Genomic DNA, 23724 nt, shown 5'->3' with positions numbered 1-23724 from the left:
TTCATATTGTATGCTCCACACCCAACCCTGGGAACAAACATTTGCAGGTATTTCAGCCTCTGGGTGGAACATCACATCAGCTGTTTACATGATGTCATTACGTCAATTTATCTTAAGATTGTAAATTGGTTGTGGAGAGCTGGAATGTAACAATGGCTTTAGCTGTTTCTCACCTTTGGTTTTCCTCACAGGAGTTGGATCTCACCAATGTTAGGACATTCCGAGATCTCTCCAGACCCATGGGCGCGCAGACAGAGGAGAGGAAAGACAAGTTCGTCAAGAGATACTTTGAAATCGATAATGATGGTTTGTACTTTCATGAGGAACTGAACTGAATAATTAAAGCATACACATTCTTCCTAAAGGGCCTGTCCCACTTTCACAACCTAATTCATGACCTTTTTTACTCGTGGACATTTTTCATCGGGCCAGAAAAACGCCCCGACCTACTTGATGCCACGAGTACCTACGACTAGCATCACGACCTACCTACGACCTTGTGACGACCATGCTGCGAGTATGAGTCAAGGGCAAACTCGGCAGAGGTCGTGAATTAGGTCGTGAGAGTGGAAGAATGTGTATGCTTTAATTATTCATTTCAGTTTAGTTTATTGTCACGTGTACCGAGGTACAGTGAAAAGCTTTTGTTGCGTGCTATCCATTCAGCGGAAAGACAATACATGATTACAATCCAGCCATTTACAGTGTACAGATACATGATAAGGGAATTACTTGTAGGGCAAGGTAAAGCCAGCAAAGTCCGATCAAAGATAGTCACCAATGAGGTAGATAGTAGTTCAGGACTGCTCTCTGGTTGTGGTAGGATGATTTAGTTGCCTGATAACAGCCGGGAAGAAACTGTCCGTGAATCTGGAGGTGTGCGTTTTCATACACAACAGGTTAGATGGCAGCAGCTACAGGATGAATGTGTGTGTTCCCCATACTAGGGCAATAAAGAACCTGAGGCCATAGGTTTAAGGTGAGAGGCGAAAGATTTAATTGCAACCTGAAGGGCTACTTTTTCCACAAAGAAGGTAGTGGATATATGGAATAAGCTGCTGGAGGAGGTAGTTGAGGCAGGAACAATAACATCTAAAAGTCACTTGGACAGATACATGAGCATTGGCCAAATGCCGACAATAGGGACTTGCTTTGATGGGGTATCTTGAACATGGATGAGTTGGGCTGAAGGGCCTTGTTTCATGCTGTATGACTCCATGACTCTGTTCTATATCTCTCCACATCATCGTCTATATCTCTCGTCTCCCTTTCCCCTGACTCTCAGTCTGAGGAAGGGTCTCGAGCTGAAACGTCGCCCATTCCTTTTCTCCAGAGATGCTGCCTTTCCCGCTGAGTTATTCCAGCATATTGTGTCTATCTTAGATACTAGGAGTGGACAGCTCTGCCTTCCATTACAATTGTTCCCACTGTGCAAGCCTTTCATCAGTTTCCAGAAGCTTTGCTGACCAATGGATATGATTTCTCTGCAGGGGACCTATCCGCAAGATGTCACTACTGCACCCATTATTCCTCAGCAATTATTGTTGCTTCTTACCTGGTCCGAATGGAACCCTTCACGGAGATCTTCTGCTCACTTCAGGTACAATGATATTGTTAATTACACAGTGGCACAGCTTGTAGAGCCACTACCTCACAGCACTAGAGACCTGGGCTCGATCTTCACCTCGGCTGCTGTCCATGTGGAGTTTGCACGTTCTCCCTCTAACCGTGTGGATTTTCTCCGGGTGCTCTAGTTCCATGTTCCAAAGACGTGCAGGTTTGTAGGTTCATCTGTAAATTATCCCTACTGTGTAGGATAGAGCTAGCATATGAGTGATTGCAGCTTGGCGTGGACTCGATGGACCGAAGGGCCTGTGTCTATGCCATACCTCTACAATTAAAACAACACTAAAAACCGTTGTCTGCCATGGGCTAGCTGGGGTTGTCTATGAGTCTAGCTTAGTAAAGGAATGGTGTTGATCCATAGAGGCCCTAGGGAGGCCACACGATGCCTCATGGAACTTTTATCATGCTGACAGCCGTGAGTAACAATACGCCTGTGGGAAGCTAAGGAAGAAATTGCTGTGGTCCTTGCAGAGAAATTAGTATCATCAATAGCCAGGGGGTGAGGTGCTGCAAGACTGAAGGGTGGAAAATGGTGTGCTTTAATTAACAAAGGCTGCAAGGAATAGCCGGGACACTACAGACTAATATCAGTGACGGGGAAGTTACTGGAGTGGGTTCTGCGAAACATGGTCTAGATGCATTTGGGAAACCAAGGAATGATTAGGGAAAACCAGCATTTTCCATGGGGAATTGTGTCTGAAGATGTTTTTGAAGCAGAGACCAAGAAGTACATTATCCATATAGATTTCAGCAAGCCTTTTGTGTGTGTACAGCCCGTTGAATTTAGTTTATTGTCACGTGTACTGAGGCACAAAGCTTTTGTTGCATGCTAGAAAGGCAATGCATGATTACAATTGAGGTGTCCACTAGTGGGCAGGTTGGAAATGCTGCTGTTGCAGTAGAGGTTTAGAAGGGCGGAGCGATTGTAATGGGTGGTTGCTGATCCACTTCTGGGGCAAGCACGCAGTGAGCGGCCCGGCTAGGCCTCCATCTTGGAATTCCCTGGTAGGCTGGTCTGGAAGGTTAGATCACACGGGACCCAGGGCAAGATAACCAACTGAATAGTCTGTGGAATTCTCTGCTTCAGAGGGCGGTGGAGGCTGGTTCTCTGGATGCTTTCAAGAGAGAGCTAGATAGGGCTCTCAAAAATAGCGGAGTCAGGGGATATGGGGAGAAGGCAGGAACGGGGTGACTGATTGGGGATGATCAGCCATGATCACATTGAATGGCGGTGCTGGCTCGAAGGGCCAAATGGCCTACTCCTGCACCTATTGTCTATTGTCTATACAAATGGTTTGAAGGAATAGGTGACGTTTTGGGTCTAGACTCAGAAGCATCTATGGAGCGAAGGAATAGGTGACGTTTCAGGTCGAGACCCTTCCGGGTCTCGACCTGAAACGTCACCTATTCCTTCCCTCCATAGATGCTGTCTCACCCTCTGAGTTTCTCCAGCATTTTTGTCTACAAGGATCTTATGAGATCTGGAAACTTTAAGTTATAATGAGAGACTGAATGGTAGGGACTTTTTCCCTTGGATCTTAGGATGCTGATGGATAACTTAATAGCGGTACATAAAATCATGAGCGGCATAGATAATGTGAATAGCCATAGTCTGTTCCACAGGGTAGGGGAGTCTAAAAACTTATGTTTCAGGTAAGGGGCAAGATTTAATAGAGAACCCGGGGGGGTAACTATTTCATTCAGAGGGCGGTGGAACGAGCTGCTAGAGGAGGTAGTTGAGGCAGGGACTATAGCAACATTTAGGAGACACTCAGGTGCATGGATAGGGAAGTTTTAGAAGGATATAGGTCAAATGTGGGCAGGTGGGACTAGCTGAGATGGGACATCCTGGTCTCAGGTACGGGATTTCCACAAGCTATGAAGGCATGTTTGGCTCAATAGTAAATGCCACCTGAATCAGTGGAGTTTGTTCCTCGTCTCTCTACAGCATTGAGTACATTGACTGACACTTTTATCAATGTAATGATATCAAAAAGCCTTCAATATTTCATGAGTTTCTAAAGCAGTTAAATATATGCAAAGTACAAAAAAAGGAGGAGAGATGATAAGAAAGTTTATAGTCTCCTGGCCCAAGACAATACAATGTAAAATAATAAAATGTTGTCTATTTTATTAGAGAAATGTGATGCATATTTGATGACACTGCACCAAATCCCAGAGTAAAGAGATTTGCTGATACATAAAGCATTAGGGCACGGCAGATTCTACTTTTTATTCGAGTAATATCTTTAACCCAATTTGTTGCACTAACAACATTTCGCATGTATATTTCTTTTCTCTATTTGATATCACTGATGCTTTTATCAGATATTATTGTCTTTCCCCAGAGACTTCTGTCCCTATCTAAAACAAAAATTACATTAATGAAAAGTATCAATCATCGCATGCTTGCAGATGTGAGGAGTGCCAGTCCAATTTAGAGCATTATATTAAAAAAAAAAAAGACTGCCGACTCAGGGCAGATTGCAGAGCCCTGGATCAGTGCTGCGCAAGGACTGACCTCTGGGGAGTGAGACAGAGAGAGATGTCAGGGCCCCAGCTCGTGAAAGACCAGAACATGTTCGTAGATGGAGGGAATGGCCAAGATGATGACCATCAGGCAATTGAAGCCGCTGGCACCAGATAGCAGCAGTTCGATAGAGTGTCGGTGCAGAGCAATTTGCCACAGGCAAGGGTCAAGATGTATCAGGGTCTTCATTAGTTCATTAGTGATAGGAATAGAATTAGGCCATTCGGCCCATCAAGTCTACTCCGCCATTCAATCGTGGCTGATCTATCTCCCCCTCCTTACCCCATTCTCATGCCTTCTCCCCATAACCCCTGACACCCGCACTAATAAAGAATCTATCTATCTCCGCCTTAAAAATGTCCATCGACTTGGTCTCCACAGCCTTCTCAGTACTCTTTGCTGATTTCAGGTCTTGCCACATATCATGAGGAACAGACACTGTACAGGGTGTTGTTGAGGCCACAGTTGCAGCATTTCTTTGGTCCAACTTTGGTCATCCTGCTATAGGAGACATGCCGTTAAGTTGGAAAGGGTTCAGAGAAGACTTACCACGATGATGCCAGGACTTGAGGGCCTGAGCTATAGGGAGCAGGTGGGCAGGGTGGGACTTTATTCCTTGCAGTGCAGGAGACTGGAGGGTTTAAGAATGAACTGCAGATGCTGGAAAAATCAAAGGTAGAGAAAAATGCTGGAGAAATGTTGGGTGAGGCAGCATCTATGGAGCGAAGGAATAGGTGACGTTTCGAGTCGAGATCCTTCTTCAGACTGGAGGGTGTTCATATAAAGCAATATAAAATCACGAGGGGAATAGATAAAGTGAATGCACAGGATAGAGGAATCAAGAACTAGATGGCAGAGGTTTAAGGTGAGAGGGGAAACATTTCATAGAAAGCTGACAGACAACTGTTTCACACGGTGGTTGATGGGTATATGGGATGAGTTGCTGGAGGAAGTTGTTGAAGTAGGAAGAATAACTAATTTACTTGGTAGAATATTCGGTAGAATAACCTTATTTGCACAGGTACGTGGATAGGACAGGTTCAGAGGGATAAGGGCCAAACGCAGACATTAACTTAGATGGGTCACATTGGTCGGCATGGCCAAGTTGGACTGAAGGGCATGCTTTCCTGCTGAATGATTCTATGTGTAAGAAGGAACTGCAGATGCTGGTTTAAACCGAAGGTAGACGCAAAAAGCTGGAGTAACTCAGCGGGGCAGGCAGCATCTCTGGAGAGAAGGAATGGGTGAATTTTCGGGTGGAGACCCTTCTTCAGACTGGTTAGGGATAAGGGAAACTAGAGAAATAGACGGTGATGTGGAGAGATAAAGAACAATGAATGAAATATATGCAACAAATGTAACGATGATGAAGGAAACAGGACATTGTGAGCTGTTTGTTGGGTGAAAATGAGAAGCTGGTGCGACTTGGGTAGGGGAGGGATAGAGAGAGGGAATGCCGGGGCTACCTGAAGTGAGGGAAATCAGTATTCATACCACTGGGCTGTAAGCTGCCCAAGCGAAATATGAGATGGTGTTCCTCCAATTTGCGTTTAGCCTCACTGACATGATTCTATGACTAGGGCTGCTGGACAAGGACTAGCTTGGTAACAGTGTTTAAGAAGGAACTGCAGATGCTGGAAAATCGAAGGTACACATAAATGCTGGAGAAACTCAGCGGGTGCAGCAGCATCTGTGGAGCGAAGTCTGAAGAAGGGTTTCAGCCCGAAACGTCTCCTATCTCCTTCGGTCCATAGATGCTGCTGCACCCGCTGAGTTTCTCCAGCATTTTTGTCTACCTTAGCTTGGTAACATCTCTCAGGCACGGGAAGGAGAAAGTGGAAAGACTGATGCAAAGAAATCCGAATGTTGACATTTTTAGATCACTCATTGTTTGCTTCCTATTTTCCTCTGGTTATTGCTGCCTGTTAGCAATTTTTACCCTTAATATCAAAATATTAACAATATCCATAATTGTGTGTAAGCTGAGCCTTATTTTCCCATTTCCTCCCATTTTGTGCTGTTTTGAAATAATTGATTAGATTCCATTGTCCTCCAGCACATACAACCCAGAGTCACAGCATTAAGGTCAGAGAAGCTGGAGAAATGTTTGCACAGAATTGGTTATTAAAACTTAATAAAAAAAATTCTTAAGAAATATCCACAGAGGTCAAAAATATATAGTTGGCTATTAAACTCATTAATCAGCCCACACATGGGGTATGAATTCATTGGGATTTTATGCTTAGTTTACCTGACTGTGATGCAGTGTTGGTCAGATGTAGATCAATTTTTCTTTAAATAAATATATATATTTTTGTATACACAAGGAACTGCAGATGCTGTTTTACAATAAAAAAAGACATGAAGTGCTGGAGTAACTCAGCGGATCAGGCAGCAACTCTGGAGGACATGGATAGGTTCCGACCCATAATGTCACCTATCCATGTTCTCCAGAGATACTGCCTGACCCGCTGCAGCAATATTGTGGCCTTTTACATCTATATTTTAGTTGGAAAGCACTAAATAATGAAATCTTAATGTGAAATAACAATACTCTTAACTCCACCTGTGAAAACCTTCTTATTTACAGCTACAGGGAGAGTTTGGAAAGGCTAGTTTACTCCTTGGAGATCTTATCGAGGGGTACAAGATCACGAGGGGCATAGATAGTTGAATGCACAGACTCTTTTACCCAAGCTAGAGAAATCAAGAATTAGAGGACAGGTTTAGGGTGAAGGGGGAAAGATTTAATAGGAGCCCGAGGAGCAACTTTTTCACTCAGAAGGTGGTGAGTATATGGAACAAGCTGCCAGAGGAGGCAGGTAAAATAACAAGGTTTAAAAGACATTTGTACAGGTACATGGATAGCAAAAGTTTAGAGGGCACAGGCTTGAGGTGAGAGGGTGCAATCTGATACAGTTTGGTGATAAAGGAGAGAGTTTTACTGTCCAAAGCCGTGTCCAGGTGTATTTGCACTTCCTCGCAACCTGCCAGGTGTGGGTTGAATTCACCACTAGGTGGAGCATTGCACAGACATTCGGTATCTGAGCCTGTGTATGGGGTAAGTGAACAGAGGCAAGCTCGTGTGTGTACGTGTGTGTGTGTGTGTGTGTGTGCGTGTGCGTGTGTGTGTACGTGCGTGTGTGTGTACGTGTATGTGCGTGTGTGTGTGTGTGTGTGTGTGCGTGTGTGCGTGTGTGTGCGTGTGTACGTGTGTGTGCGTGTGTGTGTGCGTGTGTACGTGTGTGTGTACGTGTGTGTGCGCGAGAGAGAGAGAGAGAGGAGGGGCAAGGTGCAGTGTGTGTGCGTGTACGTGTGCGTGTGTGTGTGTACGTGTGTGTACGTGTGTGTGTGTGCACGAGAGAGAGAGAGAGAGAGAGAGAGAGGGGGGCAAGGTGCAGTGTGTGTGCATGTGTGTACGTGTGCGTGCGTGTGTATGTGCGTGTGTGTGTACGTGTGTGTGTGTGTACGTGTGTGTGTACGTGTGTGTGTGTGTGTGTGTGTGCGTGTGCGTGTGTGTACGTGTGTGTACGTGTGTGTGTGTGCGCGAGAGAGAGAGAGAGAGAGAGGGGGGGCAAGGTGCAGTGTGTGTACGTGTGTGCGTGTGCGTGTGTGTGCGTGTGTGTACGTGTGTGTGTGTGCGAGAGAGAGAGAGAGGGGGGGCAAGGTGCAGTGTGTGTGCGTGTACGTGTGTGTGTGTGTGTGTGCGAGAGAGAGAGAGAGAGAGAGAGAGGGGGGGGCAAGGTGCAGACATGAGACAGAGAAAGCAACCCCCACAGATAGGGCATAAAGTGAGAGGTTTGTGGGAGAGAGTGATTGGTGTGAATAGGCACTGGTATCGACGTATTATTGTAGCATGTACTGAGATACAGTAAAAATGCTGTAGAAATGTTATCCAGTCAAATCACAATGTGTGTGAGTACAATCAAGTCACAGATAAGAACAACAGGAAGAGCAAAGAGGAAAATACCAGATTGTAGAGCATAATTCTAGAGCTACGATATAGTTACAGAGAAAGTATAAATAAAAGAAAGTGCAGAGGACCCGAAACGTCACCTATTCCTTCTCTCCATCGATACCGCCTACACCCGCTGAGTTTCTCCAGCATTTTTGTCTACCTTTGATTTTTCCAGCATCTGCAGTTCTTTCTTAAATACTACAGTTGAGCCATTCACTGTGTATATATACATGATAAGGGAATAATGTAAGTAATGTTTAGACCATGATAAAACACATAAAGTCCGATCAAAGATAGCGCGAGGGTTTCCAATTGGGTAAATAGTGGTTCTGGACCGCTCCCCAGTTGTGGTGGGATGATTTAGTTGCCGGATAACAGCTGGGATGAAACTATCCCTGAATCTGGAGGTGTGAGTTTTATAATCCTGACAGCCATATTCTTAGTTAATGCAAGATGAGGGATTTAAAACCAGTAAGAGTTCCATAGCAATGAAATGTCCACTAGTCTGGGGAGACGTCCAGACTGTAGTTCAATGAGTGTTTCAAGATTCAACTACTTTTAGGTGTAGCAATGGGGACTTGAAGTTGTAAAGAAATTAACCCAAAAAAAAGATGCCTAAAGGAGCTGCAAAAAGTACCAATAAAATATAATAAAACTGTCTGAGAAGGAGTTGGATGTAGCTGGTAAAATTTAATATAAATGGCCGGGAGGATCAAATACAATTTGTAAAAAGCCATGAAAGGTTTAGCATTGAATATTAGCAAGAGGTGAGAATGAAAACGGATATTTGCCTCTTACAAGTTGTAATGAGATTGGAGGGAAGGCCTGTGGTCCTTGCCGAGATTGTGGTCACTAAACCAACCCCATTGCCCAGTTTTTCTCCAGAATGTGGGAGGTTGCAGGCAGATTCAGGCCCTCTCATAGATGACCTCAGGCCCAGGACAATCTCAATGTTAGAGTCCCCCCCCAAACCAAGATTAAACCATGAGGCCCCTCAATTTTAGAGGCCCCCAAATCAGGATCCCTTTGAAACAGAGAGGCATGAGGCCCATTCCAAATGGCACTCGTTGCCCCCCCGCTGATAGGGCCCGGGCAGGCTATGGAACAATATAACATTATATGAGGGTGAGATGTGGGAGACAGTCAGAACCTTTTTTCCAGGGTGGGGATGTCAAAGATAGAAGGCATAGCTTTAAGACAAGAGGTGTAACATTTACAGGAGGTGTGATGGGGCAGTTTGTTTACACAGAGGGTGGTGGGGGCATGGAACGAGCTGCCAGGGGTGGTGGTGGAGGCAGATACGTTAGTGGTGTTTCAGAGGCTTTTGGATAGACACATGGATATGCAGGGAATATGGATCATGTGCAGACAGATGAGAATGGCATACTTGATGGGCCGAATGGCCTAATTCTACTCTATTCCTTATGACCTTATGACCTTAAATTGGATTGCTTTGGCACACAGCCAGTATGGATAGAGTGGGCCGAATGGCCTTCTTCGATGCTGTAAATATATTGTGGTTCTGCTTACAGGGAGGGAATTTCGATGTGGCGGACAGGATGTTCTTCAACATGAAGAAGGAGTGGGAATCATCGTCCAGGGACAACATGGGTGACGTGAGGGAACTGACTCCCGAATTCTTCTATCTGCCCGAGTTCCTGGTCAACCACAACAAGCTGGAGTTTGGTGCGTACGTCACTGTGATCGCAGCCTCCATCCAGCCCTCTAATACGGGTGTCAGGGGTTATGGGGAGAAGGCAGGAGAATGGGGTTAGGAGGGAGAGATAGATCAGCCGTGATTGAATGAATGGCGGAGTAGACTTGATGGGCCGAATGGTCTAATTCTGCTCCTGTCATGTGTGGCCTTATGAACCCGGGTCTCTGGCCCTGTGGGGCTGCAAGTCTACAAGCTGCGCCACCAGGCCACCTTCTCTCAATGTCTGCTGTGTACGTTCAGCATCAGTTGTGTGTTTGAATCCTGTTGGTGCCCGCTACATCAGAATGGATCACAGCCATGTTGACTAGTGCCCGCTACAACAGAATGAGTTACAGCCATGTTGACTAGTGCCCGCTACATCAGAATGGATCACAGCCATGTTGACTAGTGCCCGCTACAACAGAATGGATCACAGCCATGTTGACTAGTGCCCGCTACATCAGAATGAATCACAACCATCATGGCCAACAATGGTGACGTGTGCATTGCCCACATCGAGAGCATCCTTACCAACTGTATCACAGTATGGTATGGCAACTGCTCTGTCTCCGACCGGAAAGCATTGCAGAGGGTGGTGAAAATTGCCCAACGCATCACCGGTTCCTCGCTCCTCTCCATTGAGTCTGTCCAAAGCAAGCGTTGTCTGCGGAGGGCGCTCAGCATCGCCAAGGACTGCTCTCACCCCAACCATGGACTGTTTACCCTCCTACCATCCGGGAGGCGCTACAGGTCTCTCCGTTGCCGAACCAGCAGGTCCAGGAACAGCTTCTTCCCGGCGGCTGTCACTCTACTCAACAACGTACCTCGGTGACTGCCAATCACCCCCCCCACCCCCCGGACACTTATTATCACTTATTATTATTTATTCAAATCATTTGCTATGTCACTCTTCCAGGGAGATGCTAAATGTATTTCGTTGTCTCTGTACTGTACACTGACAATGACAATTAAAATTGAATCTGAATCTGAATCTGAATCTACAGGTTCCACGCAGGACGGGACCACGCTGGGGGATGTGATTCTTCCTCCCTGGGCAAAAGGAGATGCTCGAGAATTTATCCGTCTACATCGCATGGTGAGCTCTGGTGAAGCCTAACCTCATATATTAATGTTCACAGACGGCACAGGCCCTTCGACCCATCTAAACGGTACTTACACCAAACGCCCGTCCACTCTAACCCTTTGTTTTATTCTTGTCATTATCCCACTAACTCCCCCCTAGATTCTGCAACTTCAAACAATAGACAACAGGTGCAGGAGGAGGCCATTCGGCCCTTCGAGCCAGCACCACCATTCACTGTGATCATGGCTGATCATCCACATTCAGTACCCCGTTCCTGCCTTCTCCCAGTACCACTTCACTCCTCTACCTTTAAGACATACTGTCAACAACATACAGAGACCAAGTGATCTCTCAACCAACACATTTGGGATATGGGAGGGAACAAGAGCACCCAGGGGAAACATGCAAACTCCACGCAGACAGCACCAGGGACCAGCGCTGAACTCAGGTCCCTGTCATTATGAGGCAGCAGCTCTACCATCTGCCCACAATGTCACCCTCTCAACATCCACCTTCTCCAATCTGCCGTACTCAATGATTGAATGGCGGAGTAGATGGGCCGAATGGCAACTTCTGCTCCTGTGAATGGCAAAGAACATAAGACACGAGACGCTCACTCTCCACTGCCCCACACTCTGTTGTGCACCCATTCCAGTGCTATCCCCCCCAGTCACCTTGCTCCTTCCCCCCATTCCTCTTTCATCTTCCCTCTTTCCCCACCCCCCTCTCCTTCCACCCCATACCCTTCCCTCCAGCTTCACATTCCACTCCTCCTCTGCTCCCCTTACCCGATAATCCTTTGTCTCTTGTTCACCTCCAGCCTTTGTCTCTTACTCCACGACATCTGCCAATCAAACCCTCCTCACCTGTATCCACCTATCACTTATAGGCACAAAATGCTGGAGTAACTCAGCGGGTCAGGCAGCATCTCTGGAGAAAAGGAATGGGTGACGTTTCGGGTCGAGACCCTTCTTCAGACTGAGAGTCAGGGGAGAGGGAAACAAGAGATATAGACGTTGATATAGAGAGAGACAGAACAAATTAATGAAAGATATGCAGAAAAGTTACGATGATGAAGGAAATGGGCCATTGTTAGCTGAGGACCAGATGAAAACGAGTACAGACTATGAGACTCAGCAAGACGACGTTGAAGCTGGTATGACTTGGGTGAGGCAGGGATGGAGAGGGGGGAGGAGGGGGATGCAAGGGTTACTCTAACTTCACCTAACCCCCTCATTTCCAACTTTCTCGATTCCTTCGACAATCAGTCTGAAGAAGGTCCCTACCTGAAACGTCGCCTGTCCATTCCCTGCCTGACCCGCTGAGTTCCTCCAGCACTTTGTCCCAGGATGAGGATTGTGCAAGTTGGCTCAAGGCAGCGTGTAACTTTAGTCGTATTGTAGCGATACCATTGTCCCTGCTGATATGGTGATTTGCCAATGTTTGCCGATGATGTAAAACAGAGTGGAAAGTTGATGGAGACGAGGAGAGTAGAATCTCCCTGCCATGATGTCCATGTGTTGAGCAGACCTGGCCCTAGCCTCAAGCACACGGCTCATTTCACTGGTGATTAATAACATCCACTCACACCTTCGTTAATGCCAATCTGTTAATTGTTTATCCGCATGGACCCGTTTAATGGCTCATTATTTACCAACTAACAGCCGGCTCTGTAGAAATGTCATACTTGTGTCCGATAAGATGATCCTAATTTGTCTTATTAGTTAAATATAAATCAGTCAACAGCATGGTTTATCTTCCCCATTCACACATAGACTCATCTAGTCATACAGTGTGCAAACAGGCCCTTCAGCCCAACTTGCCCATACTGACCTACAGGTCCTATCTACACTAGTCCCACCTGCCTGCGTTTGGCCCATATCCCTCCAAACCTGCCCAATCCATGTACCTGTTTCAATGAATACTCATTCATTCTCACCTCACGGACAAATAGTTTTATATTTTCTGCACATCTATAAAAAATGTAAATATACAAGAGGAATTCAGATAAAGCAGTCACAGAGAATGACACAAGAGATTCTGGAAACTGGATCAAAGCACAAAGTGCTGGAGCAACTCAGTGGGTCAGGCAACATCTGTGGAGTGGAGGGTATTGACAGGTGACATTTCGCATAGTTGTCCATCCTCTACAATGCGTCGGTGTAACGAGCTGCCAGAGGTCATTGTTGACACAGGTACAGTAACAATATTTAAACGATACATCACAGACACAGGTAGATGGGTCAGGTACAATAACAACATGTAAAAAGGTACGCGGATAGGAAATATTTAGAGGGATCTGGGCCAAACGTGGTCACATGGGACTAACTCAGATGAGGCATTGGGGTTGGCATGGACAAGTTGGGCCGAAGGGCCTGTCTACATGTTGTGTGACTATGTGGATTAAGAGACTGTTGGGGTTTATAGCAAGAGAATTCCTTGCTTGTCTTTGATGTTTTACCTTCCTTTAAATAGACTGTATTATGCTATTTTTTCAGACAGACTTGGCAGACTTAGTGAATCTGTGGAATTCTCTGCCTCAGAAGGCAGTGGAGGCCGATTCTCTGGATGCTTTCAAGAGAGAGTTAGATAGAGCTCTTAAAGATAGTGGAGTCAGGGGATATGGGGAGAAGGCAGGAACGGGGTACTGATTGTGGATGATCAGCCATGATCACAGTGAATGGCGGTGCTGGCTGAGAGGGCCAAATGGCCTACTCCTGCACCTATTGTCCATTGTCTATTGTCTAAAGAAGGCAACCAGCCTGTTACACCCAACTCCAGACACAATACACACACTCAATCCAACAAGCATCTCTCTGGAATGAATAACAACTGCTTAAGATGAACCTTTAATTAAAGTGTCCTGAGATAAGCATATTGTTGTAGAACGTTGGTGAGTTAATTTGTTTTTAAATTAATAACATAAATCAATAAAAAAACGATGTATTAAAAATGGACTGAAGTAAATGTAATGAATGACCCGCTCCACGGATGGGCTTGTTCTCCCCCTACAGGCTTTGGAATGTGACTATGTCTCTGCACACCTCCATCACTGGATAGACCTCATATTTGGTTACAAGCTGAAGGGTCCAAATGCCGTTGAAGCAGTCAATGTTTTCCATCCCTATTTCTACGATGAGCTGGCCGATCTCAGTAACATCAACGACCCATTGAAAAAGGATACTATCTTAGGATTCGTCAGTAACTTTGGGCAGATTCCTAAACAGGTGCAAGTTAAACTGGTTTCAATATTGTAATCAGTATTTATTTGTGTTTTTTCAAAACTAAGGTGGTTGTTTTTGGTCCGGATCTCCAGAGGAGTTTGTGTCAATGTCACCATCAGCTCAATATGAAGGAGAGCAGGAAGCAGTGAAATATGTTCACATCTTCCCATCCCAAACGCTTTCTGCTTTCCACAGAGACTACTCCCTCCACAACTCCTTGCTTCACTCATCCCTTCCCACCCAAACCATTCCCCCCCCCCCGGAAACTTTCCCTGTAACCGCAGGAGGTGTGACACCTGTCCCTCTATCTTCTCCCCAACCATTCAGGGATCCCAGCTGATGTTACAGGTGATACACAGGTTCATATGCATCTCTTCCAACCTTGTCTCCTGGACAAAGTGTCCTCCTTCACATCGGCAAGGCCGAGCGTAGATGAAGGGACCATTTCGCCGAACACTCACACTCAGTCCGCCAAGGTTAACCATTTTAACTTGCCTTCCCATTCCCACACTGACCTTTCTGTCCTGGGCCTCCTCCATTGCCAGAGAAGGGACCATTGTAAGGGAAGCTTACAACCCAGCGGTATAAACACTGAATCCTCCAACAATTGGTTTAGACCCATTGACTAGATGTATTGTACTACAACCCCATTCACAAAAACACCTGCCCCACTCTTTGGGCAATTGAGCTGCCAATCATATCCAATACTCTTGCAAGCAGAGCCCTGTTTCTGACCGAGCCGTCTCGTTTGTTTGCATTCAGCTTTTCAAGAAAGCGCATCCAGCCCGGATCAACCAAGCCAGGCATTGGTCAGGGAAGGACCACCTCCTGCTTGCCTCCACCCAGCCTATCTTCTACCACCTGGAGAATCTGAAGCCCTCTGCTGCCCCAGTGACAGGTACATGCACCCTTGGGTGACAATGCCGCATGCGTCACCCCATTGTACGTAAGATAATCTGTGGGAACGGCTCAAAGGCACACCAGTCCTTTGACGTCTAGTTGTTTAAGAAAGAACTACTGGAAAATCGAAGGTGGACAAAAATGCTGGAGAAACTCAGCGGGTGAGGCAGCATCAATGGAGTGAAGGAAATAGGCTGATGTGGGGGTGGGGGCAGGATGGAGAAAGGAAGAGCCAATAGGCTGTGGGAGAGCTTGGAAAGGGAGGGGAAAGAGGGAGAAAGCAGGGACTACCTGAAAATGGAGAAGTCAATGTTCATACCGCTGGGGTGTAAACTGCCCAAGCGAAATATGAGGTGCTCTGACTGTCACAGTCGCTGCAAGGCTGGTATTGAGAGGCAATGGTCTCACAGAGTCACACTCATACATCACCAGTGGGACTGGTGTAGAGAGGACGTGTTGGTCGGCATGGATAAGGTCCACGTTATAGACTCTATAACTCTATGGCACAGCACTGAACTGCCCCAGGGTGAGGGCAGATGAGGAAATTCACTGGCTAATCTCCCAGTGCCACTCGCTGTCTGTGTCCAAGCTGTCGAGGAGGGGGAGTGAGCAGGGGAGGGAGGGGGCAGAGAGGGGTCCTGGAGGGGGGAGTGAGCAGGGGAGGGAGGGGGTAGAGAGAGGCCACGGAGGGGGAGTGGGGAGGGAGGGGGCAGAGAGGGGTCACGGAGGGGGAGTGAGCAGGGGAGGGAGGGGGTAGAGAGGGGGAGTGAGCAGGGGAGGGAGGGGGCAGAGAGGGGTCACGGAGGGGGGGTGAGCAGGGGAGGGAGGGGGTAGAGAGGGGCCATGGAGAGCCACTGGCTCTGGTTTCTGCACCACTTCCATTCTCCCACTTCCTCTGTGTTCTCCTTCCACCCAGCCTCACTTGCTGGAGCCGTCGGACAGATTGCACTCACTGAGAAGGGAGTTGTTGCTGTTGAGAAGAATACAACACTACTGCCTCCCCACGGCAATAAAACCTTCTCCTGGGGTCATGACGACTTCAGCTGTTCCCTGGGTAACTACGGTACTGACAAGGTGAGTAAAACACATCATTCACTGAAAGCCAGCATCGTTTAGTCTCTTGTTTCAGCTGTGATGATAGACCGAGGCTCTTCCTGCTTTCTCAATCCCCATTTGACAGGGGGGGGGGGGGCAAGCGAGTTGGCCTTGTGTAGAACACACAAGCTGGAGGAACTCAGCGGGACAGGCAGCATCTTTGGAGAATGGGTGACGTTTTGGGTCGAGACCCTTCTTACCCACAGAGTTTGAAGAAGAGTCTCGAGCCGAAACATCAACTATTCCCTTTCTCCAAAGATGCTGTCTGACCCACTGAATTACTCCGGCATTTTGTGTCTATCTCAGTTTAAACCAGCATCTGCAGTTCATTCTTACACAGTTGTCTTTGTGAACCTTCTGATATTTATCTCCCAGTCAACCCACTAAAATATTTAACTACTGAACTGACTGGAAAGTTCATGAATGAGTTCGTCAAACTCAATGGGTTGGAATTGACTTAATTCTTACAGGACGTCAGAGGATAGAATCTTACAGAATTGTGAAAGGTATATAGAGGATGTTTCCACTGGTGGGAGAGTCTAGGACCAGAGGTCACAGCCTCAGAATTAAAGGACGCTCTTTTAGAAAGGAGGTGAGGAGGAACTTCTTTAGTCAGAGGGTGGTGAATCTGTGGAACTCATTGCCACAGAGGGCTGTGGAGGTTGTCAGTGGATATTTTTAAGGCAGAGATAGACAAATTCTTGATTAGAACGGGTGTCAAGGGTTATGGGGAGAAGGCAGGAAAATGGGGTTAGGAGGGGGAGATAGATCAGCCACGATTGAATGGTGGAGTAGACTCGATGGGCCGAATGGCCTAATTCTACTGCTATAATTGGTGAATGTGAACTGCCAGCTCCTGCCTCTCTACCCCACCCCTCACCTCCTCCAGTGGTTCTCTCCCCTGTGGCATCTCAGTCCTGATGCTGGGTCTCCACCTGAAATGTCGACTGTCCCGCCTGCCTCATCAGCTGCTGCTTCCAGTTCCTCCAAGGCTTTGTTTCCCCACGACCTGTTGGTTACTGGTAGACGCTCAGAACTGCAGATGCTGGCGGACAAAACAAGACACAACATGCGGGAGTAATTTAGCGGTTCAGGCAGGATCTCTGGAGAACGCGGATAGGTGATGTTTTAAGTCAGGGCCCTTCTTTAGACTGATTGTGGTTGGGGAAGAAATCTGGCAGTGGTAGAGTTGCTGCCTCACAGCTCCAGAGACCCGGGTTCGATCCTGACTAAGGGGCCTCTCTGTACGGAGTTTGCACGTTCTCCCCGTGACTGCGTGGGCTTTCTCTGGGTGCGCCAGTTTCTTCCCACATCCCAAAGACGACAGGTTTGCAGGTCAATTGGCTTCTGTAAATTGTCCCTAGGGATTAGGATGGAACTAGTGTACTGGGGTGATCGCTGGTCTGCATGGACTCAGTGGGACACAGGGCCTGTTTCTACGCTGTACATCTGAAGTCTAAAGGTGGGGCTTTGTCCAAGTGATAGGTGGATGCAGGTGAGGGGGATTGTAAAGGCAGTTGCTGCCTGCTTCATGCAGTCCTGCAAGCGAATGTGGATTGAAAGATTGAACAGTAATCGGACGTGGACACACTTTGTAAGTTCTCCTCCTTGTCACACAGGGCCAGGTGGTGTTTGAATGCCTGTCAGACTGGGGACAGTGCCTATGTGCCGTGTGTCCCACCCCGGCCAAGGTTATTACTGGCGGAACCAGCACTGTCATCTGTGTATGGGAACTATTGAGCAGCAAAGACAAATGGAAAAGTATGGTGCTAAAAGAGGTACGGTGACTTATTTTTTGCTATTTGTCCATCTGTTTCCTTGAACCAACTTTCCTGCTAGTATTTGCGAAGAAGGGACTGCAGATGCTGGTTTAAACCGAAGATAGACACAAAAAGCTGGAGTAACTCAGCGGGTCAGGCAGCATCTCTGGAGAAAAGGAATGGGTGACTTTTCAAGTCGAGACACTTCCTCAGAATCTGAAGACTTCTTCAGTCTGAAGGACGGTCTTGACCTGAAACTTCACCCATTCCTTCTCTCGAGAGATGCTGTCTGACCCGCTGAGTTACTCCAGATTTTTGTGACTACCTTTTCCTGCTAGCATCTGATGTTCCAGAATATGGGATATGAGTCAAGGGATATGGGGAGAAGGCAGGAACGGGGTACTGATTGTGGATGATCAGCCATGATCACATTGAATGGCTGTGCTGGCTCGAAGGGCCGAACGGCCTACTCCTGCACCTATTGTCTATTGTCTATAATCTTCCTGCTAATGCCCCAGTTTGGGCTTTATTTATGAATGTAAGTGGAATCATTGAACATACAGCAAGGCAACAGGCCCTTCAGCCCAATTAGTCCATGCTGACCCCGATGCCCCATTGAAGCTTGCCAAATCCACTGGCATTTGGCCTATATCCCTCTGAACCTTTCCTATCCATGTACCTGTCCAATGGCTTTTAAAGGCTCCCGATCCAAAACGCCACCTATCCATGTTTTTCAAAGATGCTGCCTAACCCGCTGAGTTACTCCAGCACTCTGTGTCTTTTAAACATTGCGATAGTCCCAGCTTCAACTACCTCCTCTGGCAGCTCGTTCCATATACCCACCACCCTTGTGTGAAAGGTTGGCCCTCAGGTTCTTATTAAATCATTCACTTGTCACCTTAAATCAATGTCCTCCGGTTCATGAGAAGATTGACGAGGATGTTGCCAGGACTAGAGGGTGTGAGCTATAGGCAGAGGTTGTGCAGGCTGGGTCTCTATTCCTTGGAGCGCAGGAGGATGAGGGGAGATCTTATAGATGTGTATAAAATCATGAGAGGAATAGATCGGGTTGATGCACAGAGTCTCTTGCCCGGAGTAGGGGAATCGGTGACCAGAGGACATAGGTTTAAGGTGAAGGGGAAAAGATTTAATAGGAATCCGAGGGGTAACTTTTTAACACAGAGGGTGGTGGGTGTATGGAACAAGCTGCCAGAAGAGGTAGTTGAGGCTGGGACTATCCCAATGTTTAAGAAATCGTTAGACAGGTACATGGATTGGACAGGTTTGGAGGGATATGGACCAAGGGCAGGCAGGTGGGACTAGTGTAGCTGGGACATTGTTGGCTGGTGTGGGCGAGTTGGGCCGGAGGGCCTGTTTCCGCACTGTATCACTCTATGACTATGCCAATGGGTGTGAACCATTCTTCCCCCCAGGTTCTCCATGGCCATACGGAGGCTGTCACCTGCCTGGCTGTCAGCTTGACGTACAACGTGATTGTGAGCGGGTCATGTGACAGGACCTGCATCATCTGGGACTATAACACCATGGCCTACCTCAGTCAACTCCAGCACCACCAAGCCCCAGTCACCGCCCTCTCCATCAACAATACAACTGTGAGTTCCACACCCCACCTCGTTACTCAAAGGGTCATTGTATCCAAAGACTTCAAATGATGTATAAGCCCACAATTTTAAATTAACCCCACAGCCTCCACTCTCAATTGGTGTAAACCAGCGTCTGCAGTTCCTTGTTTCTACATTATGAATCTGCGATGTTGTGTTGTCTTCCTGGTACCATTAAACAGTTTAGATTCATTTAGTTTGGAGATACAGCACAGAAACAGGCCCTTCGGCCCACGGAGTCTGTGATGACCAGCGATCCCCGCACACTAACACTATCAGTGATCCTCCTGTATTAATCTGTGACCTACTTTGTTACATTTATTTCACAGGATCGCTGATCGGCACGGACTCGGTGGGCCGAAGGGCCTGTTTCCGCGCTGTTTCTCTAAACTAAACTAAACTAAACTAAACTAAAATCTAGCAATCTTCATGAGTGGATAAACCCAGGGAATCCGACAGGTTCTGTGATTAGTAGGATGAGGAAAACTGGGAATGTTGTAGAAGGATGTTGTGGTTGAACAAATCAGAGACTGGAGCTATAGACATGTCTGACAACACTTGGGGAATGGTGCAGATGGGAAAGGACTCTGCTTGCTGCAATGATGTATGTTACTACCCATCGTAATATAGTTACAACACATTTGTGGAGGCATTAAACTGTTCATAGATGCTTTCCCCACTTCAGCCGGGAGAGGCACGCTGGTACCTTGTTCTTGTAATGTTTTATTGCCGCAGGAACCATTTATAGCTGGGTAATATCCTCAACAAATTATACTGCCATAGAATTTTATAATGGTGCGGAAAGTATAATCTTTTGCAATTTAAGAATGTTTGAGCTGGCTAAATGTTATTACCAGATTGTAGCGACACAGTTGGGAATGGTTTTGCAACGTGTCGATGAGATAAACGCACCTTCATTGTACCTCATCAGCAGTGGTCGGCTGCCATCAAGCAATGCAAGCTGCATCTTTAGTTGGTTCATTCAGGTGCAAAAAGAAATCGGGTGATCTGAAATCAATAATTTTAACGTCAAAGAATGAGTCAGACAGAGGAAAGTGAGGCATCACCAACATTCACTGTTAGTTAGGTCTTCATAAAGTCATGCATCGTGAAAACAGGCCCTTCAGCCCAACTTGCCCACACCAACCAACATGTCCCACCTATACTAGCCCCACCTGCTTGCCTTTGGCCCATACCCCTCTATCCTATCCATGTATGTCTAAATGTTTCTTAAATGTTGTGACGGTACCTGTCTCAACTACCTCCGCTGGCAGCTCGTTCCATACACATACCCCACTTTGTATAAAAGAATTTCACCATAGGTAGCTATTAAATCTTTCCTCCCTCACCTTAAACCGATGTCCACTGGTTCTTGATTCTTACCCTAGTAACTTCCCCTGCAACATACTCAAGGTGCATGCTAGTAATGGCAGTGGGAGGTGGACTTAGTAACTTAGTATTGGAAGAAACATCATTTGATTTCTCACCCCAACTCCCTCTACCCACAACTTCCCCATCGTAACTGACAGATAGATCTGAGTTCTTAGTGTTCAGTTTAGTTTATAGTTTAGTTTAGAGATACAGCATGGAAACGAGCCCTTTGGCCCACAGAGTCCACGGCAACCAAAAATCACCCATTCACACTAGTTCTATGTTATCCCACTTTTTGTCCCCCGAAAAACACAGCCTATTAGCATTGCCCCTGTTTGTTCCCCCCGTATATACTCATTGCCATCTACATTATTGATCACATGTGTGGTACATATTGGCAAGTTCCACATTCTGTCTACCCTGCGGGTAAAGTAGTTTCTCCTGGATTGTCGACCATGAAGCGTCTCAACCCGAAACATCACCCATTCCTTCTCTCCACAGATGCTGCCTGGCCCGCTGAGTTACTCCAGCACTCTGTGAAACGTCACCTATCCATGTTCTCCAGAGATGCTGCCTGACCCGCTGAGTTATGGTGCATCAGCATCTGTGGAGCTAAGGAAATAGGCAACGTTTCGGGCCGAAACCCTTCTGGAAATAGGCAACGTTTCGGGCTGAAACCCGGAAGGGTTTCGGCCCGAAACGTTGCCTATTTCCTTAGCTCCATAGATGCTGCTGCACCCGCTGAGTTACTCCAGCACTCTGTGAAACGTCACCTATCCATGTTCTCCACAGATGCTGCCTGACCCGCTGAGTTACTCCAGCGTTTTCTGTCTATCCCCTGAATGCTTTGCTGGGTTTGATGTGGCAGTTTTAATAACAAGTCTTTGTGTGTGTCGGGTTGTGTGTTGTGACTGTGGGCAGCCCAGTTTCCCTGCGGGGATGAGTAAAGTTTTATCGTGTGGTATGGTATCGTATTGTTACGCCCTCTCACCATTCAGTACTCTCTTGTTTCAGGGGGACATTGCCTCCTGTGCTGGGACATGTCTCTACCTGTGGACCCTGAATGGCCAGGCAGTGGCCAATATCAGCATGACCACCGAGCTGGCGAAGGACATCCTGTGCTGTTGCTTCACGGAGATGCATGAATGGGACGATCGCAATGTTGTTATCACGGGATGCGCTGATGGGACAGTGCAGGTAAGCCTAACGAGGAAGTGGTTTACACCGAAGTGACACAAAATGCTGCAGTAACTCAGCGGGTCAGGCAGCATCTCTGGAGAAAAGGACTAGGTGACCTTTCGGGTCGAGACCCTTCATCAAACTCAAGCCCGATGAGGGTTTTTGACCCGAAACATTATCTATTCCTTTTCTCCAGGGATGCTGCCTGAACCGCTAGCAAGTGTTACCAATAGCCAACAGCCTTGAATTCAAAGGATAAAAACATTCATATTCATACTGGTTTATTATAGCTACATATACCAGTTTAGTTTTTAGTTGGAGATAATAATTAATAATTTCTTTATTTATATAGCACATTTTTAGTCAACTTGTAATTATGTGACCCCAAAGTGCTTCACATAATTACATCCACACACACAGGCAAAGGTGGGTGAAGTGTCTTGCCCAAGGACACAACGACAGTATGCACTCCAAGCGGGATTCGAACCAGCTACCTTCCGGTTGCCAGCCGAACACTTAGCCCATTGTGCCATCTGTCGTCCCTAGAGCATGGAAACAGGCCATTCGGCCCACCGAGTCCACGCTGACCTAGTTCTATGTTATCCTACATTCTCATCCACTCCCTACACACTTGGGACATTTTACAAAGATCAAGTAACCTAAAAAGCTGCACATCTTTGGCATGTAGGAGCGAACAAGTTTCATATGAAAACTCCATACAAACAGCAGCCGAGGTCAGGATCGAACCTGGGTCTCTGGTGCTGGGAGGTAGCTGCTCTCCCAGGTTAAAAAATGTCCATGCTATCCAGTCAAATAATTACCCATACATGAATATAATCAGTCCATAGACAAACACAGCAAAGATAAAAACTATCCAGAGTGCGGTACATCTTGTAGCAGCCACACAGAAGTGGCTACAGACTTTGGCATCACACTTAAAGTTACCTGATATTGTAGTTATTAATTTTAGTGTATTATTTCTTATTTATCTCAGTGTTATTACGCTAATGGGTCTGTTAATCTACAACAAGTAAGAATTAAACTGTTCTGTGTTGTCGGTACCAATGACAAATACACTTGACTTTCTAATGGGCCTGTCCCACTTACGTGACTTTTTCGGCAACTGCCGGCACCCGTCATAGGTGGTTACAGGTGGCCGAAAATGTTCAACATGTTGAAAATCCAGCGGCGACCAGAACAAGGTACGACTCTTTGGGCGACTACTCACGACCAGACAGGATTCACCCCGCGACATGTCGCCTGTACGGTCGTGAGTCGTCTCCTCAGTCGCCCAAAGAGTCGTAGCGCCTTTCTGGTCGCCGCTGGATTTTCAACATGTTGGAAATTTTCGGCGACCTGCAACGACCTATGATGGGTGCCGGCAGTCGCCGAAAAAGTCACGTAAGTGGGACAGGCCCTTTACGCTCAACAGTTCACAAGTGCTGCCAGGAGCTGACCATTAGTTTGTTTTTGTGGTTTTACAATGATTTTCTTCTTGTAAACATCTACCCGTGGTGGGTGCTGGTATTATTTACAAGGGAAGACTAAGAGTAAGGTCGGCTGTCTGCTACTCCACGGCTGAGATGTGTCTGGTTGCTACATGTTTATCTAATGCCGTGTCTTATAGATAATGCAAATCTTAAGGATGTTTATAACATTGTGAATTATGTTCTAAACAC

At 46.8% G+C, this 23724-nt stretch overlaps 1 protein-coding gene across 1 annotated transcript in view; it reads left to right on the top strand.

Annotated features, from left to right (window-relative positions):
- wdfy4 (WDFY family member 4) overlaps positions 1 to 23724 on the top strand; it is a 122553-nt gene that overhangs the window by 95655 nt on the left and 3174 nt on the right. The window contains 10 exon segments of the mRNA XM_033012481.1: positions 192 to 306; positions 1491 to 1600; positions 9647 to 9800; positions 10815 to 10906; positions 13909 to 14121; positions 14881 to 15016; positions 15935 to 16092; positions 17733 to 17891; positions 19307 to 19486; positions 21881 to 22063. Of these exon segments, the coding sequence (XP_032868372.1) occupies positions 192 to 306; positions 1491 to 1600; positions 9647 to 9800; positions 10815 to 10906; positions 13909 to 14121; positions 14881 to 15016; positions 15935 to 16092; positions 17733 to 17891; positions 19307 to 19486; positions 21881 to 22063 (1500 nt within the window).

Source organism: Amblyraja radiata, chromosome 37, assembly GCF_010909765.2.
Source record: "Amblyraja radiata isolate CabotCenter1 chromosome 37, sAmbRad1.1.pri, whole genome shotgun sequence".
In the NCBI taxonomy this organism is placed as follows: Eukaryota; Metazoa; Chordata; class Chondrichthyes; order Rajiformes; family Rajidae; genus Amblyraja; species Amblyraja radiata.
The sequence above is the reverse complement of the archived record's forward strand: the minus strand, read 5'-3'. Positions and strand labels throughout refer to the sequence as shown.